At 42.7% G+C, this 21,048-nt stretch overlaps 1 protein-coding gene across 1 annotated transcript in view; it reads right to left on the bottom strand.

Moving 5' to 3' along the window:
- Nucleotides 1-20,903, bottom strand: part of marchf5 (membrane-associated ring finger (C3HC4) 5) — a 27,477-nt gene extending 6,574 nt beyond the window's left edge. Inside the window, exons 1-2 of the mRNA XM_070841637.1 lie at nt 20,495-20,903; nt 8,430-8,632 (exon numbers count right to left, since the gene is read on the bottom strand). Coding sequence (XP_070697738.1) covers nt 8,430-8,632; nt 20,495-20,538 — 247 coding nt within the window. The 5' untranslated portion in view covers nt 20,539-20,903. The remainder of the gene's footprint in view (nt 1-8,429; nt 8,633-20,494) is intronic.
- Between the last annotated feature and the right edge of the window lie 145 nt (nt 20,904-21,048).

Below are 21,048 nucleotides of genomic sequence, written 5' to 3'. Positions count from 1 at the left end.
CTGCAAGATAAGATCCACAGCACAGAGCAGCCGGGGTTTAAAAGGCTCTGAAAAACACCTTCTCATTAAAATCAGTGCTGTCCAACATGTACACTTACGTCTTATGCCAAAGTAGGAGCAGGTATTTCACATGACTGAGCCTTAGTTACTGTTAACACGTCTTTAAAGTTGGCACAGATGCCTTTCACAATGACAACAACGGTGGAGTCACCACTAAATTCTTCGTATACTTTGAAAGAACAAACTCTTGCTTTCAGACTGTGGTTGGTTTTGTGGACGGTTACTGACAGATTTGATTTCTATGAGTTGGTTTAAAATGCTGACTGCATTACTAGAACAATGCTGTTTGTAAAAACAGAGTAGAGCTATAAATGTCCCCGTGTTACACTGTAGGTACGATAGGGAAACATGTTCATCATGACCCTGTTTGTTCGGTTGTTAGATTAGATTAGATTAGATTACAGGCTGTTTGGCTGGAGAAGAGAAAAAGTAGATCGATTCCCCAGAATTCAAACACCGACTAGTTTTGAGCTGTAAGACCTTTTTCCTTTGTGCATTTGATGATGGATTATTATACACAGATGTAAAACAATCTCATTTTTGAAAAGTGGTGTAAAGGTCATTTATTTCATCAGGCATTCTAAGAAACATGCTGGTCTCATGAGATGGGTGACATTTATAATCCCATTTTTCAAAATAGTGATTTTGACACGTCTTGTCCAGTTGAGAAACAAAGCTGTGAAGTGGTATTAAAGCAGTGCTGAGTCATCGGTCATTGTGAAAGCAGGACTTGGTTCAAGAACACCTTCCCCTCTGGCCATGTCAGCAGCACGCTGATAAATGTATTATCCTGTTCCTTTATGCTACAAGGCTGGTGTGCAGCACGTAAGAAAATAAAACTGAGAAAATAAAAAAATAGATCGACCTTGTAGTGCAGGAAGCTTCCACCACTTAAAAGTTAAGGACGACCGTGTCGGAGTTGGTTACAGGCTGCTGGCACAGGAATTAGTGGCGGAGCTGCTGAGCCATCTCCAAGTCATCATTTTAGACATGGGCACATTTAATGCAAACACCTGAGCAGATACATTTTCATGAGCCTGCAGAGGAAACCACAGCGGCCAAACTGTAACTGTAACATCTCTAACTACAACATTTACATTAGCCTACATATCATGTGAAAAAAGAGCAGCAGCTCTCTAAAATAACTCGGGGGCTCAGTGGTTATTTTGGGGTTATGGGTTTTTACAGTTGGGACATAAGACAGACCTTATTAAGCTGTTTGTGCAGCCAGGCCACCGTGAGGCTGTTGCCCATAAGAACTTGCCACAAGTTGTATACAATTCAGCCACTGTTAGCTCTCCACCTATTTCTGCAGCTGAGTACATTCACTGTATAAAAGCTTAGAGTTTGGAGCACACTCCAGAGTGCAGCCCATGCAAAGTGTCTTCCTCTTTAGACAGCACTGCTCTTGGCCACTTGTTGAGGAAGGAACCCAAAGCGAGCAAAAAGCGTTTGGCACTTTTAAAGCAACTCAAAACGCAGCGGAAACATCACACTTTTATTTCTAAAGTGGTTATAAACACAGAGGCTCTCTCTCGTCCATCGCCAGCCTTTTGATGCTTTCCAGAGCTCCTTTTTGCTGCACCTGTGTTTGCCGACAGGATTGATCTGGCATTGCTTGAGCCCATTAATATGGCATATTTTGATGACAGGGTTGGAATCTCTTCCGCTCTCTCCCTGCCTGAGCATTACGCCATCCAGGCCGGAGGGAACTGGGTCGCCCTTAATGGCCGCTGGCAGGATGGACAGCTGAGCAATTCATTTCAGCCACTGGCAGCACATTCCATAATTAAGATAATTAAAAAGAGGGGAGGAGGAAAGTGAAGGAGAGAGGGGAAAAGTGCAACTGCAATTCCTCAGTAGTGGGCACGCATGCTGGCACACGGTTCCAGCTGGCTTGTTTACCCCCTCAGTAAAGGAGGAGCAGCAAGGACACGCCGTCCTCAGAGTTATATCGCCAGCCAAATTAGCATGATAGGCTGGCTTTGGCTCTGCAGCAGGTGCTGGTGGGAATAAGGCCAGCATACAGCTATGCTAGTATTTGTGGGCTGCAGTGTTTGCTTATATATCCCCTGTGCTGTAAGTCAGTGAAAACAATCAAATCTTGGGTTAATAGAAAAGGTGATCTGTGGCTCCAAATCAACCCCCCCCCATATCCCCATCTAATCCAGCGGCTGGCAGGGGGCCCCACCCTGGGAGCCCCACATGAATAATGCCTGTGGAGCCTCTAGAAATGAGCTGGCCTCTGCGGCAACCCTGAGAAAATAACCACCGAGGGAACGTCCCAGCAGAGCTCCCTGTCTCGACCTGTCCGCAGCTTGGACTCTGCCACCCAAATTGAAAGCTGTCACCAGTGTTGTCACCAGGCTGTGAAATTGCTATTATTCTGAGGGCTAAATAAAGCTGCTGTAAATACCACAGCCTGTGAAGCCAAGCCACCGAAATTACATTCAAAAAGGAAGAATATAAATCTGAGATTTTAAGTTGTAAACTTAATGATACACATGGAGCAAGTGGCTGTCTGTGCAAGAAGCAAATCACAAATATAAAGAAAGCACTGTGTCTATGTGAGCATACTAAAGAATGGAAAAAGTAGGAAAGAACACTGCAGCAATGATGCAGCAAAACAGACAACGCTGTGCTCCTCCTGCTCACTTTGAAGAGCACTAATGCCCAGAGTATCCTGCGGCTAGAGACTGCAACTCCTGAGACGGTACAAATAAAATCTCAACTCAAGAGGTGGAGATTTACTCTTCTGTATTCATTAAGATATCTGTAAGCCCTTTAGGTGTCGCTCTGTCTGAGTAATGACTGAATGCAGGTGTAGGATGATATGTGATCGCTTGTTATCAGTATTGGTTTAAGGCTTCAGAACAGTGTGGTTTGCTGGAGGGCGCATTTCAAAAACAGCAAATAATAACCGCAAAGTAATGGAAATGCATAACAGGCCCTAAAAATCAGACACCATGTGGCATCTGGTAGTCCAGGTAACAAACCCAAACACAGTGTGACCTGAGCCTGATGTCACACACTGCCAGAGATGCAAAATCTGCATGCAACATTTGCATGTGTTGCTCTGCTGGAAAGGATCAGACACATCCTGTCCTTTACAATTTTAACATGGTTTTGTACATCTGTTTTTGCACAGTGTGATCTGTGTTTTCAATAAAATGTTGAAACTAAAATATAATGTAGGCCTGTCAACGGCACAGGCCTGACTTCTAATTATGCTTGAATGTGCTGTTGAAGTCACATGGACACACTGGAGGACAGCTGTGATTTCATGGATTCATCAGCAGAGCGGCAGCGTTACTCCACTCATCTCTCTGCTCCGTCAGCCTTTGATGAGCTGCTCCAGGCGTGACCCAGTTTCACTCCTCTGCCAGACACATCCAGCATCTCTGCAAGACTCCCTCGCCACCTCTATCTGACACTTGCTAATGGGATTAGTAAAAAAGACCCCCCCCACCCCCCACCCCCACCCCGAGGATAAAGAGCCTCCCAGGTAAACTGTGCGTATAGCCAACCACTACTCCACTTCCTGTCCAGATACTTTCAGCTGCTATGGGGAACAAATTAAAACATGGCAGCTACTTCAGTGGTTCTGGTTTTATAGCTTCATCTAATAATTCCAAAATCGTTTTAGTCTGAGAAGTTAGGGCTAATCCAGACAACTTCTACTTCACCAAGTTACTTCTAATAGGACATTGTACAGTACTCGGTCAGCTACTGTAGCTAATGTGCCTTGACACGTCTGTTTTGGATAAATACGATAAATAACTTATTGACGGTGAACAAGTTAATAAAGACTGGATGTTGGACATGTGCAGTTTGCAGCACTTATGAGTCTTCAGACCCAACTTTGTTTGACCGTTTAGTAAGTGAACATTAAGTACAAGGAATAATAAAAAAAAAAAAGATTTCAAAACTGTTTGACGTCGTAGCTACAGCGTTCCTGGGGAATCTAAGCCCATTCCTAATCAATAACAGCCTCCAGCTCTCTGATATTCTTGGGTTTGCGTGCTGCAACTGCCTTCTTTCAATCCCACTAGAGATTTTCTATGGGATTCCAGTCAGGCCACGGTGGCGACCACTCTAGTATCTTCCAGGACTTTTTCTGCAGCCAAGCCATGGTGAACTTTGAGGTATGCTTGGGATCATTGTCCTGTTGGAAGGTCCAGTGACGCCCAAAGCTTCAGCTTCCTCACAGACAGCATGACGTTTTCTCCTAAGATTTCCTGATAGAATCCATCTTGCCCTCCAAACACTGCAGGTTTCCAGTACCAGAAGAAGCAAAGCAGCCCCAGAGCATCATTGAGCCACCGCCATGCTTCACTGTAGGCAGGGCGTCTTTTCAGCTCTGAACTTGATTGATTGATCCGAACTATGATTCCAACAGTATCTCTAGGAATATTCAGTGCCTTTGCTATCCGTTTGTATCCTTTTCTTTATGTACGCAAGGCAATGCTCTCCTCTCTGAACTTTTTGGATAATTCTCTTGACTTATCCATAATTCTAACACACAACCAAACATCACTGTGAACAAACCCACATCCAGTCCATACACAATGTGTTCCATCTCAAGCACACCTGATAAAACTAATGAGGCCCTTGATTAGTTGCATCAGGGATTCTATTCAGGGGGTTGAATAATTTTGAGACTGCAGTAGTCATTAAAAGTGGCATATTGTGTTGAATTTGGAGAAACCACCTGTAATATTAGTTGTGTTGAGGTATTTCAGTTGTTCTTGGTGGAGTTGTTAATTGAACACGGCTGGAAGTTTGTAAATTTTGCCGATGGGGTTTGAATAATTTTGAGCGCAACCGTAAATGTAGAATCCAGCCGACAGAATTAAACTGTTTTATTAAGCTGACAAAATATAACAGACCATCTACATTTTTCCTTTCATCCACACGCATACTTATTTTGTTCTTCATGTGTTTTACATTTTCTGACACACATCACTGTAGTCATAGTTCTTGTGTGAAACAGGCCAGCCACAGTAGCAGGGTAAAGTCAGCCTCTTCTCTCATGTCAGGATGTTCTCTCAGCATTAGAAATGTTTTGCTCAGTATAAGACAGCTCCTATTGGTAAGATCCTTTGTGAATGCATCTTACCTCCACACCTCTAATATCCTCCCACTAGAGAGGTTACTAGATCAGACATCCCAATAAACCTTACTAGATACAACTTTCCCTTAAAAAAGGCAAAATGGAGTTTTCTGTCCAGTAGACAGACAGATGTAGCCTCCTCCCACACATCCTCACAGTGAGTCAACCAAACACAAGTTACACACTGCTAAGTGAAGAAGTAACACAAACCTCTGGTTGTTTACATAAATCCCTCGATAAATGAACGGTGATGGTGGCTGAAGGCTGCTGTATCATTCTCTAAGGGCACCATCAATCCGCACATCAGCCACAGTAAAGAGGAAGTCCCCTTTCAAAATAAACCACTGGTCCATCCATCACCATGCTCCATTGCTGTTGGTCAAACCACTTCAGCATTTGAACACATGACAAAAGGTACACAAACTTTGGAGTGGGCGTCAGGAGCTGATGAGCTTGAGGATAAACATTTTACCTTCTGGGCCACAACTCCTCACTGGCTGTTATAAATAAGGAGCTGGCCAGGAATAACTAACCACAAATGCATAATAATATGGCACACTGTGAGAAACCGCTGAGGCAATGTGTCTAAATCACGACTTCAAAAGCAACTGTGAGAAACAGAGACTCGATTCATAAAGCCGGAGCATGTGAGCAACAATCTAACATTAGATAACACAAACATGTTTGTGTCAGATGAGTTCTCTCAGACAGAACATGAATAGATCTGAATCCCATTTAGGTTGAGTCTGAATATTAACCTAGAAAATACTTGATATGTGAAATTAGCACACAAAAACACTAATTAAAAGATTAATTTCAATCCTCCAGTAAGTTATCTCTGGCACTGCAATGTGTTAATAAAACCACACAGTCTGGCATGAATATCCAGTTTTTCCCTGACGGTGAAAGATTTGCTCTCATGTAGCCTAAAAGTATGCACTTCCTTTTACCATGTTGCTTGGCAACCAGTCAGGCATGGCTTCACCTCAATTTCACTGAATCCCTAAACACGCATGTGCTTCTCTCTTTGCTGTGCATTGAGAAATTATTCTTCACCTAAGATACAAACACAGAATGCACAAAGTAATGGACACTCAAACTTGTTTATCCCGACCCACATTAAACAACGTGAACCTCATTTCTGTGATGTAAATTGAACTTGAGAGATGAAAGAAAGTCTTCAACTGATGAAACCCAATGGATTGTGGTGAACTATCAGGCCTCATTTCCTTCGTGTCCAAGCCAATAAAAAATACAAGAGACTTGTGAAATAATCATCAATATTTCTAACACACTGTCTGGAAGAGCTTTTTCACAGCAGACATTTTGACATGTGGTAGTAGGAAGAGCACAGGTGTTAATAAAGTCTAACATTAACAGTGGCTTTGTTTTATTCAAATTTGAATGACCTATTATTGCTTAACACATTTAAACAATTGCGTGTTCTCAGGGCCTGTTGGACTGCTCTACTGGATGTCTGCATGTAAGGGTTGAGACAGCACTAATTGACAGTCCTAGTGGGACCTGTGGGCCAAATAACACAACCTTTAATAGAAAAAAGGCCCAACAGATTTATATGCAAATACCCAGTACCAATAATCAGCTGTCAGAGGGTGACACAGACATACTCAGGGTGATTTACTGAGGAGAAGGGAGCGTTTAAAGGAGCTGGGCTGAACCTTCTACTTATAGCACCAAAGTGACTGACAGCACAGCCTTGGTCACTATAAATATACATGAACCTGTTTACCAGCCGGGCCAGGCCTCCTGCAGACTAACATTGTCTTAGGGCCAGCTACTGTCTCAAATTGCAACATCTCTCTTTGAGGTGGAAATAGCAGTGGCCCAGTGGCTGATGGGTAACCCAGCGACAACTGTGCACTATTAACCTTATGCGTTTTGACATTTGGCTGTAAAATCTAATCAAGGGGAAAACTATTATTTTTATCGCACCTAGAATAGTCACTGTAAAATACTGCACAAAAAGCAGCATGTGGACAAGCCAGTCACCATCTTTGAGAAACTATAGTGATGAGGTTCTGACTAAATGAGCATGCCCCTGTATGGTGTATGTTCACTTGATGAGTCATGGCTGGTGTTTGGAAACATCTGAAGCCCACGTCTCTCTGACGTGTCTGGATAGTTGAGGCAGCCACTTCTCCCAACTGCTGCAGGTCCATCAGCCAGGAACCGGGCCGTATAACAAGCGAGCACCCTTCTGTTCCTCGTCAGGCTGAGAGGAAACATTTACCCAGATCACCACAGAACCTGTGTTGGCTAAGGAGTAAATAAACATCCACTCAGGCAGGACAAACTGAATGGCTCTCAGAGCTTTGGGTACAGCTACAGGCACCAGTAAGAGTGCCCTCAAAGAGGAGCTTCAGCAGCCTATTTACATGGAAATTTGCTCTATAGTGCTGCGTCAATGTTGACAACTGGTGGAAAATGAGCTGCCACGACATTTTGACAGTACAATAGATCTTATTCAGAATTACAAGATGAAAACTTTTAGGCGGTTTTTCCATCTTAATACTACGTAGCAATCATGCAATCTTTTACTCTTTGTTCAGTTTTAACATGCATCATACACTTTGGAGTACCCACCTATTCAGCGCTGCGGTATTAAACAACTAAGAGTTCTGTCAGAGCTTTGGCTGTGTTATGCTAGTAGCAGCTTAAGTAGCTTTGAGCCTCTAGCCTTCAGCAGAGATGAGGACAGAAGTAAAGAGGTCTGGTAAGATTACTTTTTTAACTCAACACCCGCAGAGTCTTCTCATCTTAAAACATGTAGTCTTCTGCCTAAACCAGCACCGACTCAAGTGACATCACTCGTGGCAATTTATCAGATTTCGCACAGCTCTCTCTGAAACCAAAATCCAATACAAATTCAACAGATTTTTGAATATACCTGATTTTTGCTAATTGCTTGTCACATGAATAAGACAGGGCCAGGAAAATTTTCATCCTAAATCAAAAAGCTAGCTATAATTATGTGCCGCCACCCTAAAACTTGGAAAATATAACTGGAGGAATATTTGTCCTCAAAATATTTCTAGAATTTTTTAACCACAAGCACAGAAACCTTGCTCTGAAACATGAACCCCTTCAACCATGCTTACTGATCAGTAATGAGGCAGCTTGGGCTTAAAAGAATACACAAAGCTAAGGTAGTGCTTCTTTAAGGTTGTCTTGTTATTTCTAAGCCTCCAGCTCATCTCCTTACTGCTACTTTTATCAATTGTGAGATGCAACCTACCCAGTTTGGGAAAGACAATGAGGTATTCTGCGTTGCATTGTGGACAGGCCACGCGTGCCGTGCTGTTGCCCCGCTGCTTCTCATCCACCCAGCGCTGCAGGCAGGCCTGGTGAACCCACTTGGTGGAGCCACGGCAGCGGCACGGACGCACCCACTCTGCGGTGCGGTCGTCCTCGTCTGTGGCGAAGCACACCCAGCAGCTCCTAAGAACAAACACACACACACACACCCACAGGTGGGATGAAGATAATGAAACACGTACACACACCCTGATAGCTGGAAAAAGGTTTTTAATGAAAGTGATATTTTTGATTCCATTTCATTGTTTACACTAGTTTTACAGTTTGTTTCAGATGACTCCACAACAGTAGTGTTACAGCTGATGACAGAAAACAGAAGAGACTCAGATTAAGTAGAGTTTCTGCACCTCTAATTTAAAGTAGTGTGATAAACACCTTTGGCTCTCGTAAAACCCAAGCAGAGCTCCTGCCCACTGGCACAACACACAGCCAAAAGAAAACTAGAGAGCCAGCTAAGGGAGAAAAACTACCTACAACATGTGACCGTAGATTCAGTGTTAGAATTACAGGGGAGCCAGGGAGGATTTTCTCCTCCTCAGGGAGACCTGAGCTTGGGGACTCCTGAAAGATTGGTTAATAACATTTCCCCTTTCCAATTCTGCAATAAATGAAATAAATCAGGAATATGTAATGGCAAAGTATATCTAATGTGTTGTCATTGGTCATGTTAAATGTATGTGCATAGCTCTGCTCTGGTCAGAGTGTGTGACTCAGACTGTATGAAAGAAGTGGACGAAGCCATCATGACTTCACCCATTGGTTTGTGGACTGCCGTTTTGAAGCCTTGAGTCTGGCATGTCAGTCTGGCGAGTCACCATGTCAGCTGCAGAACCAGAAGTGACGTTTCAACCGTGTAAACGTCCGTGTCGGGTTAGGTTAGGTTTTGGCATGAGCCGCCTCCAATTGGTAAGTCACAAGGTAGTCCCGCCCTAAAGCATACCCTGCTTTATTGTCCATTTTACTCTAAATGGAATCGTAATTTACTAAATGAGAATCATGCTGTATTGAAAAAGACTTGAATCTAGCAATTTAGACCACAAACTCATTAGCAAAGTGTTTACTGAGATAATAAATCAAGTTAGAAGTAGGCTCATTGACTTTCCATACAATTGGACGGCTTTTTGCAACAACCAGTCACCCCCTGTTGGAAATTAGAAAGAGTGCAGGTTTATGCAATCTACGGTCTGACTTTAACCCAATCCATCATGTTACACACGATGTTTACAGAAGGTAATGTCAGGAGGTCTGACCTGACCGTGACACTTACATAAAATAACGTATGACAGCAATATTGAACCCGGCAGCTACATGTTGTTGTTTTTGGTTATGTGTAGGTTACACTTTTTTAAGCATTAAGGCACCATCTGCTGTTGTGTTTGGTAGACTAGAAGAGAGAGTGAAAGAGAGCGAACAATTTCATGGAGCCTTTGAGTGAAAAGCAGGCAATTAGCGACACAAAGTCAATTCAAATGTGAGTCAAAGTTTTGGGTTTCGATCAGGCTCATTTGGAATTCTTACTGACAGAAGTGTTGGCGTGGCCATTTTTTAGCATTTAGGGAACAATGATACAGGCAGTGATCAAAGCCTCAAAAATAACTCCAGACTAAATGGCTTAGGTGGTACAGACGCCTACACACAAACAGCATCACTCCGAGCCAGTGACTCTGCATGAAATCAGCCAAAATCAATACATAAACCCTATAGGCAAACAAGCTGTTATGCTGACTGCTTGTCACGCCTATCTGACAGCACGGCAGGAACTGTTCAGTACACACACACACACACACACAGACACACACACACACACAGACACACACACAGACACAGACACAGACACAGACACACACACACACACACACACACACACACACGTTGTGCCATCTGGATACAAGGCAAAGTATTTCCAACGGATTATATTTCCAATCTATCACCCTTTCTTCAAAATCAGTTCTTTTATCATCAATATATTCAAATGATGGCAACTTTTACTTAAACTTGAGCGCAGTTTCTCTTGCTTTTCACTGAATGTGGCCACTTGCCTTTCGGATTAATCACACTGCTATAAACCTAAATTCACCAGGGCATCCTTGTGTGAGTGAATACAATATTCTGATAAACCACAGTTGGGAGATGCAGTGGCTTGGCTGCAGACAAACTGAGACGACGCAGTCTCCCTTGTGTATGACATCCAGACAAATGCCTTGTTCTGGCCTCAAGCCAAACCATATTTTGACCCCACCTCCCCCCACCCCTCCTGTCTAGAAGTATCCCAACACGTCCTCCTTGCTCTCCTCCCACATTATATCCTCCTACACACAGTGAAAGCCCTGCTGAGTAAACTGTTCTTCCACTTAAAAAGAGGTATGGGCCAGGAAAAGACTACATCCTCAAACTTTGGCCTCATCACTCACAGGAAAGGAGCCATTAGTATGTTTGGCCTGTCTGCTGTACTATCATCCAATAAATTGGACTAATTTTGGGAACAAAACCACCCCCTTGCCCGCTTCCACTCCATGTCTGTCCAACATCTAGGAGGCAATTTGATATCCAAGTTCCCTGACCTTAGCACAGCACATCTGCGACTTTGACATTATATTGCTTTTCCATAATTAATTAGCAGGGTGTGACTGGCTGGAAGATCCACCACCCCCTGTTTCACTGCATGAGGCTTAGTTCAAGAATCTAGACGAATGACATTTTTATTTTAGCTGCCAAGTACAAGTAAGAAAACAATCATGAGCAACACCAAGCCATGACTACCACTGCTAAGATCCCAAACTATGACTCTGGAGCTCTACTAATTAGGACGGTTACAATCACGACACCATTGCAATATTGTGATCATGTTATGCCTCATAAGAGTCATCCACACAATTTAGCACCACTGACACAGGCTGCTGATGTAGGCTACTTTTTTTTTTATTTGCCAGAACCTCTTATAATGACAAATGACAGTTCAGTAGTCTGCATATAATCATATAATCACACTGGGTTAGGCTCTTACACCAGACTGGACCAGCAAAACTGGAAACCAATCCAACCCTACTGTTAAATCCAATTAGAAGAAAGCTTTTGGGCAATAAACCCCCAAATTGGAGGTTTACGTTGCTGATCAATAACCAACTGAAATCCAAAATGTCATGATTTTCCTTTAAGCCACATGTGCATTCACTTTGCTTGTTAAGGGGCTGACTGCTGCCTTCGACCCATTTCCAGGCCGACTATCCGTGTGTGACATTTATGTTCTCATTTTCATAATTACACTGAACCTTGAACAGTTGGCATTTCACTGGATGAATGAAACAATGATTAGTCTACACACGCCTCCCAAACACCCCTCGCATAAATTCATTGAGGAGACTGTAATAGAGATGTTTTGCTCTCATTTTGTGATTATGTACATTTTGAGCATCATCTGCATATGGACATTTGTGTTACTGAATGTGGAGAAAAGTCTGGCAGATAAATGTTATTCACAAAATGACGGGATCAGCATGCATTCATCATCACCTCCATTGTGACACAGAGCAGATGAAGATTTATTCTGTCACAGATTCTACTGCATGAACCCAAATTAAACTCAAGTCTATCCATACCATAATAATGGTATGAAATGTTGGTTCGATGCAGGTTGAGAAGGACCAGACAGGGCAGGATCTCTTCTGACAGGGACTAGCTGCCTATGCCTGACCTGATATGACGTATCTAGGGGTTACTGCTCCATTTCCTGTCTTTAACAAAGGCATGCCTGGAATGGAGGAAACCTGTCGACTTTTTACTCTCACTAGGATGTAGGACATGTTTCTTATCATGTCAGGAATATTAGAAAGATCCATCAGTGGCATGATAAACTACAGCTCAAGTCCCATTACGCTTAAATGCATTTCCAAATATGGAAAACATCTGGTAAAGCTATTGGCGATCATTATGCATGGAAAAATTGCACTCAATCAGTTCCCAAAATTATCCACTGCCTGTGACTGTAAATATTTTGCCAGTTCTTTCCACATTGTCCCGGTGTACTGGTGCATCAATCACGTGTTTCACTCACGAATTGGGTTGCCTTGACATCTTTAGGGATTGTAGGGATGAACATGAGGATTTCTAGCCTATAGCTTCCTGAGGTGATGGTTTAAATCCAGATATTGAGTTCTGCTGCTCTGCTGTGAATTCAGTTAAATGCAGACACAAGTGAGTCAATATAGACAAACATGCAAAAGAAGAATATGCAAAAAGTCACCAAAATGTTTTTGACAGAGAAAAGAGAGATCAGTTCAAAGCAACTTTTTCCTGTTGGACACCTCGAGCAGTTCTTCCACATTGGTTTATTCAGTAGTTGACTCAGCGTATCCTCATAGTACACCACGTTTTCAGCCCTCCTGCCCCCACAGTTGAATAATGGATGTCAAATCTGTGGCCTTCTGTCATCTTCATACTGAGGTCTAGGAGTGCTCTGTTACTGGGGCGTAGAGGGGGCTCAACTGTGAAAGACTGGATGGCCAACTTGGATTATTCGCTCGGGTTGCTGCCTGCCTGCAATGGATGATTTTCCAATACTCCCCTAGTGCTGAATTAAACATGGCGTTGCAGGAGAGAAGCCTTAGGGTCGAGGTGCTCAGGTGACATGGCCAGTTTACAGGACACGACGGGTAACGTGGTGAATCCGAGTCTGACAAACATCAACCCTCCATTCACACTTATGTCTGCTGTCATTACAGAGCTCACCATGAAACTGCCCACCTCCTCTTTGCTTCTGACAGGTATGTGAGCCTGCATCAAAAGCGGCCTGACACTACGTCGGATGCAATCATCACATTTTGTTGCGCTGGAAAAGGCTAATATGCATCTTATGATAATTTATCATATCATTAATATCCCCCCGCCTCAAAAAAAATAAAATAAATAAATCTGAAACCAGCTATAAAACCTGAGGATGAGGTGGGGAGTAGAACAGTGGACAGATGTCTCCACAGAGCACAACAGAGGAGAACAAAACCCAGCGCTCCCTTAGATTCACTGGATCTTATTCCTGTAACCCGGCCCCGCAGCATGACAGGACCCAATACAACGGCACCGAAATGCTATCCTCTGTGCGAAACCTTAATCTCCAGCTCACTGTCGCCTCAACCCTGTTTAACAGAACACTCAGGCAGATAAGCCTCCACTGCACATGTACAAAATGGTCTCCTGCATGCAGAGAATTCCTGTGCAATATGACATGGAAACTGGCTTGTAAACCTAAAAATTCAGAATCAATAAACAGTAAGAAACCCCTAAAGGACCTAAAGGTGTTTACAACGGCGTCTATTTAGAACATATTTACACATTGCAGGAGTGAAGCCCAAACCCACAGACACATAATGTTGACAGATGCTGCCACACCTGACGCATTCCCTCGTTATTACTTATCAAAGTGTGGAGGGTTACATGAAAATGTCCTTCAAGAACATGAGATCTGATGATGGCGACTTGCCTGAAGCAAGGTGACCTTCTGTGTCAACCTCTTATTTGCATGTTAAACACGTAACCTCAAGTGGGGCTTTGCAGTTTCCACAATGAGCTTTAATCCAGCTAATGCTAACCGACTGCGTTGAAACTTCAAGGGCAGGTTAAAGGCAGTGTGTGTATTATCTTTTTATTCTGGTTATTTTGAAAAACCTGAAAGCTGCCAGGACCGAGAGTGTGTGCAGCAATGACAAAGTGTAGATCCTTCCAGTCAAGCAAGGCCAACATCCTGTCTTCCCTTCAGCTGTCATTTTGACAATCTAAGGAGGCGCAGAACTGTATCATAACGTCACACAAACACAGGGGGAGGGGAGGTCTGATGCTGGGCTCTGAGGGAATACATGATGACAATGATGAGTGTGACGGCATAGCTACTTTCTCATCGTCTCACAAGTCAGGCTCCCGTTCTTTAAGAAGCACATAAGCCACCCCACAAAGGCTCCTTTCACTCAGCAGCAGTCACGTGACTGTGGGAAACTTGGAGGTTCCTCAGCACAAAGGCAAGGCACCGGAGCACCGGATTCTGGTCCACAAAGATCTTAAAGGAAGTTAAAGGTCTAGGGGGTGGCTTCTCCATGTCTGACTGCTTATACTCAATCACTAACTAGTCTTGTCCATGTCAGTTAAACAACAAGCCAGGCTGTTTGCCACCCTGGAACAGTATAGTATCCAAATACCCGGAGTCTAAGATCAGCACCTTTCATGTGTCAGCTTCAAGTTAAATCAGTCTTTGGCAGATAAATTGGTGAGCATTAGCCGACTCTGAAAACATGTGACAGTTATATAGTCTTGGGTATTTTCCACATGAGGTGGACAAAATAACAGGGTGTCCTTACAATATTGTGCAATTGAATATAGCAACATAAACTCTAACGTCTACAATTACCAGATGTGAGTCAACGCCTTGTTGACAGCGTCAGTGAAAACATTTTAGTCATGCAGTTATTGCATGTATATTGTATTATAGTACATAATAGTTTGTGACATCTCAAAAACAACCAACTTATTCCGTGTTTATCAGTCTTTGGCAAGTAAGTACAGTTTGTTAACCCAACACAAAAGCCTCCCTCCTACATAACAGCCTCAGGCTACTCCATAACAAAGTTGTGTACCTTTACCACCTGCAGTACTAGGCAGTGTGACCTTTGAATCACACTGACACGTGCACAGGAGTGCAGAAAAGGCATTTGTTTATGCCCTGATCGGCCAGCGCGTGGCAGGCTTCCAAAGTTAAGAAGACTATGACCAGAGGTGGATTACAGCCCATAAACCCAAAACATCCTTTAAATTGACGTCTCTACAGTTTGCATGACTCACATTTCATGTTTACGTGGAACATTTGTCATAAATATCCTGGTAATTTTATTATGCATTAATGTTCACCGAATCAGAAGTAATAACAAAAGGCACTAAAAGAGTTTGGGGGCAACAATGTGAACAGGTGAATAGCTCATGGTGTCAATGATTTAAGCCCACCAACTAAACCACCTTGCTTATCATTTGATGTGACCTTTGCCCAAAGTCAAGGCCATGCACCACAGGTTGTTCCTGCAAGCTGTAGGTTACCAAGCCACGGCAGATCGTCTGTGTAAAACCTGGTGTATGAAAAAATGTTGGAACGTTTACATTGTTGTTTTTCCAGGACGGAGCTGACAGATACCGACAAATCAAAAATGCAAAAAGGTATTGTTGAATCAATAGCTGGTAACCAGTAACTTCATGTGCTGGCCATGAGTGTTGGTGCTTTCGTAGTGCTCTATTCATTGTGTAATGTAGAATCAATAATAAATAAAAATTATGTTGAATGTAGACAACTTAACAGACTTATGAACATGTAAAAGGCTGTCCTCATTGTTGTCAGAATCAGGACCAAATAACCAATATTAGACTGAAATGTGTTGATTGTACTCGAAGTAGACTTAGCTCTTTGCTACTTCAATTATGAGAACAATTCTCTACAGTTTCACAAATTCTATTTCTGAGTATCAATTAACTATGAGCTCCAACTTCTAACTTTTTTTATTTACCAAGAAAATTGATGTCACTCTCTTTGGAGTGAAGTGAGCTTGTGGACAGACCCCGCCAAATATAAAAACTGCACCAAATCAGGGCTAGAGGGTCAATCATTAATAGCCCATATGCATCCCACACACAGCCAGCACATATTTATATACCCATTCATACAGAGATCAATAAGGTCAGCAATCTAGACAACAAAAGCAGAGGAGAAAAGAGTAAAACAAGGAGGATGTGTGAGAGCCAATAAAAAGGTCAGTCTGGATTGAAATGTGTCCCCCACATCTATTTGTGAAACACTGCATTGCAGGGGCAGCTGGCTGCCTGTGGCAGGCCCAGATAAGAGCCTGTGGAGCCTTATGTTTGTCAGTGATAGAGCCTGGGTACACAACCGTCTAGAAGCAAGGGGACATGACATACATCTTCCTGCTATCTGCTCCTCAAACACTGTCAGGGTTATTGCATCCGCCACATAGCCTCAGCACGCAGCTAAAGCACATTTAACAAAGCTCACGTGCTCTTCCTTTCTTTCTGCTACAGTACCACATTCTTGGGAAATGGTCTCAAACTACAAAGTTCAATATTGACATAAAGTGCTGCGTCAAATGCCTACAAATGCCTTTTAGTACGCACTGCACAAGCTATCAAATGCCAGTGACTATTTTGAGGGAAACGGCACACCAATGTGCTTGGATCCAATATTGCAGTATCTGCTCACCTGCACTCACACAGAAAATGGAAAATCCTGGACACACATGTAGCATAACAGCACTAGTAGAGCAGCAATGGTGCCTTTGGCTTTAAAAAGTGAATCCAAACATATCCATGTTTTACCCCTTGTTTTAATAGCTTTATTGGCTAGTTAATATTACCTGCTCACTTACGCCAGATTTATACTCCTACGCTAAACCTAAGCACAGCTCATGCCGTAACCTACGCAAGTGGCCTTCGCCCTTGAGAACATTTACACTTGTGTGCAGGTGTTGTCTGCATCCCTCAGCAATTACGTCACCAAAACGCTATTTGGCACTGGGGTTTCTATGCCACTGCATTTAGTTTTTTTTCTGGGCTCTTTGTGTACCTCAAACAATGGTGGCTGAAGCTGAGCAGATCATGTTGGAGTTGGAGCTAATAAATGTTGAACAGTTACTTTTGCTGAAACCACTGCAATGCAGAAATGAGAGAAGACATCAGAGGAAATGGTGTATGCGGCCATTGAAACAGCCGAGGCAGGAGGAGGGTGAATTGACTGAGCTTATCTGGCCGCTGAGAGACATGTATGCAGCAGACCAATCACAACTGTTGCAGTCTGCGCCGCCACTACACGTACTTCCACTTCTGAGGAAATGCACGTCAGACTACGGCACAGGGTACAAACATATGCCCCATCTTTGGTGTAGGTTCTGTGTAGATTCAACGCAGAAGTCTAAATCAGGCTTTAGTTGAAAACACTTAGATCTTATCACATCTAGTGATAGATGTTTGCACTTTCATTTTGTGAATTGCCAGACATATGAAAACAATGAGCTTAGCATGTGAAAGCACTAAATTATGCATCACCTGCCAGTTCAATCATGATTATTCTGCTGAATTTAACTCGTGGACTTCAATTACCAGTCCCACAATTTTGAAGAGAGGCACTGAATCCCCTGTAATGTTCTAAACAACACACATGCCACTGAAATGGAGGCAAGATGATAACACTCTGCTCATCATGACTTGCACTTTCTACGATGACAATTTAATCAGTTTCTTTTTAATATGGAAAACACACTGATTACAAAGAGTTGATGCCAGCTTCATTAATTTCAAAACACAACTACCATCCTGACAGCACTCTCATATTACATTTGATCTAGCAGATTCGCTTATCTTGTTTTATCTTTGCATTGTGGCAAATTAGAACTTCACCTGATGGGTAAACAGCTGGATTCAGCCTCACTAGCAGTTTTACAAAAATATGCAAAAGCTTGCAAGCCTTAGCAGTGTTTTAAACCACAGTCTGGGAGCATTTATACAAATAACTGAACAGAACAAAACCAGCGTTGTGATTCTTAAGATATACTTAATTACTGAGAAGCCCTTTTCACAACACATTACTGACACCTTTCCAAGCATCAAAAACGTGAACATTAATAGATGTACTTGCTGCCTATACTGTTTGCCCACATTCAAACAAAATCAGCAGGTTCCAATTTAGGGTTTTCAAGTTTGGTAATGCAGTAACCCTTTTGTTTAATTTTGATCACAGACAGAGTTTTAAAAGAAGTTCAAAAGCACGTTAAACACAAGAATGTTTTTCGCAAACATGGCCAATGATCTTCAGCTTGACCTTGGCAGGTAAGAACTTTTGGTTCCCATAATATCACTTCTGTTGTGTTTTAAGTATATGAAGTGTTGACATTTCCTCCTGTGGTCTAAAAAAGTGATTTGATAAAGCATCCCTAAATGCTAATTGCTCACTCAATTAGCCTTAGTTGGTTGGAACTGACAACTACACTGCCCACTTTTCACAAGGATGCTCTCCAAGAACTCAGGCAAGTATGATTTAATACAGGCTTTGATGGCTGCAATCATACAAGTGCTTCCCATACATACCGTTACATGTTCTCACACAATTAAGACCCTCATTCATCAATGTCTCTATTAAATACTTCCGGTAGTATAATGACTTTGTAGGCGGTGTGATACAGAAATTGTTACATTATTGTATGTTATGGGTTAGAGGCTTAAATAACACGGTGTCACTGTGAAATGCCTGTGCATCACCATTTCTTTTTAGAGCAGCATGAAAAAAAAAAAGCCGCATCACCAGCTGAAAACAACACTGGCAATGTTCACAGCAGGAACTGATGCTCTGGCCAACACAACCCAGGAGGCCAAACGCAGGCAGAATAATTATGTGCTGAATGTGAATTTAACGTGTTGCCTAGAGAGGTTCGCTGCTGGCAATCACAAATAATAAAAAAGGGGCAGCCTTGAATTTGAAGCAGCAGCGGCTGAATCTCATGTCTGTTGTGACCACCAAAGTGACGAGCCACAGCTTTGAGCAAGGTCCGGGCCTCGTACTGCTCCAAGGGACCTGCGGAGTTGCTGACTGTTTGCCTTGACGTCCCTGATGAAATGCACTGAGGGCAGGACTGTAAGTGTTTTTAGTTCAAAATAATTCCCCACCTGTCAGGATGGATCTGTCCTCCGTGTGACCATGAAACTGTTCAACACGTGACGCCACGTTCTGCCGAATGAAACTTGTATTGTCAGACATTTCAGTGTCAGAGGACATGTTTGCACTTATCATGTCAGCTGTAAAACTTGCCAGTGCAACGCTTTTCTATAGGGCTTCAAAAGGAATTCACTAACTTGTGTGTACAGGCACTTGACAGTTACAAAAGTCTGGCAGGTTGATGCAAACTTAAACACGTTCGTTTAAATGTCAGAGCCATGCAGAATAGGTTCGTCATTAAGCAGAATTTTTCCCCCAATGGCAGTTTTGCTTCATTACTGTCTGCCGGGGTTTTTCTTCTTCATTGCTTTCAACCGCAGTATGTTTGTTGCTCTTCCAGCTTTTTGCTTGTGCAACTTCTTAAAAATAAGATCAATGATGCTTCAAGTTTTTCTTGTGGCCAGATTTGTGGAGTTGAAGTTTCCAACATTGATTTTCACTCTCAGCGCATTTTCATCTTATTGTTTAGCCGTTTCCTGACGTAGTATAAAATATCTCCACACTCCTACCTAGTGACAGATATGGCACCGGCTCCTACTTCCTGTCTTATGCGACCTTTCCCAAGAGGATGTCTGAACCTCCACCCGGTTTTTATCTAACTGTATCCTCAATTTTCTGTCTTCCACGCGTCTGTGTGGTAACACTTACTTTTGCCATACACACAATTCAGACCTCTTATCGAGTTAAGTTTTAGTTATTCTATGCACAAGTGTGTGTTTACATAGCACAGCACATATCCAGAGGACTGAGAGCTATTCAGTGATTTATGTAACAGAAGATAACCAGACGGCTCACTCATTCAGCCACACAGGTTGTTAACTATGAACGTGACAGTTTCAGAAATCTAACTGGGTACAGCCTTCTCTTCGTCTAAGGGTCAACAGTGAGCAGGACAAGTGTTTTGGTCAAAGGGCCAGTTGACACTATGACCTTTAGTTCATTTAAGCGCAACAAGGTAACCTACATATCTAACACAGAGTTGAATTATTTCTTAAAGTGAAATGAAGGTGTTAGGACAACTTCATGCAGTGTTAGTTTAATGGTCGTAATAGTAGCACTGGTAAAGGAGGACGTCCTGTATCCAAACTGCAAAAACACACCAACTAAGCTAACATTAATGATAATCAAAACGAGGTTTTAAGTCAGTGGTGGGTATGAACCCATTTCTGTCAAGCGTTGTGATTTTACGTAAGGCTACGTAGTTAAAGCTAGCTGACATTAGCATGTTAGCTTCAACTCACCTGTCCAAATTCTGCTGCATGACCACTGCACCCTGTTCCGCCATTACCGTGGAGAAGCAGAAACACTTAAACGCTGTCTTGCTGGCAGAGCAGATTAACTGCAGTTAAAACATTTAAAATGACACGCCTGTTAATTTCCTGCAGCTGAGGCTGACGCCAAATGACTTGCTAGCTAGCTGAGGAACTAACGCTAACTAGCTACATAGGCCTTTGTGTTGACACGGCCCGTCAGCTGCAAACAAGCTAATTATTTAGCATAAATCTATTCCTTCACGGTCATGGCCATCTAGACAGCATTTATCTGCGACCGATGCACTGTTTCAAATAAAAATCCTCTTTAAATCGACTACGCCCTCGTTTGTCTCTAATATTATCGCATTGACGTGACCGCTTGACTCCATTGACTGTCCGTCTCTGAGGTAACGCTAAATAGCACGGCCGTGCGTGACTGCGTCATCACAACAAAGACGGCGCACAATTGTCTTGTCATGGGAAATGTAGTTTCATGATCCTTCTCTCCCTCTTATGGCCAAAAAATATCAAATTAATGTTCT

This window comes from Pempheris klunzingeri, chromosome 12 (assembly GCF_042242105.1).
Source record: "Pempheris klunzingeri isolate RE-2024b chromosome 12, fPemKlu1.hap1, whole genome shotgun sequence".
Lineage (NCBI taxonomy): Eukaryota > Metazoa > Chordata > Actinopteri > Acropomatiformes > Pempheridae > Pempheris > Pempheris klunzingeri.
Note: the sequence above shows the minus strand (reverse complement) of the source record. Positions and strands in the feature narration are given on the sequence as shown.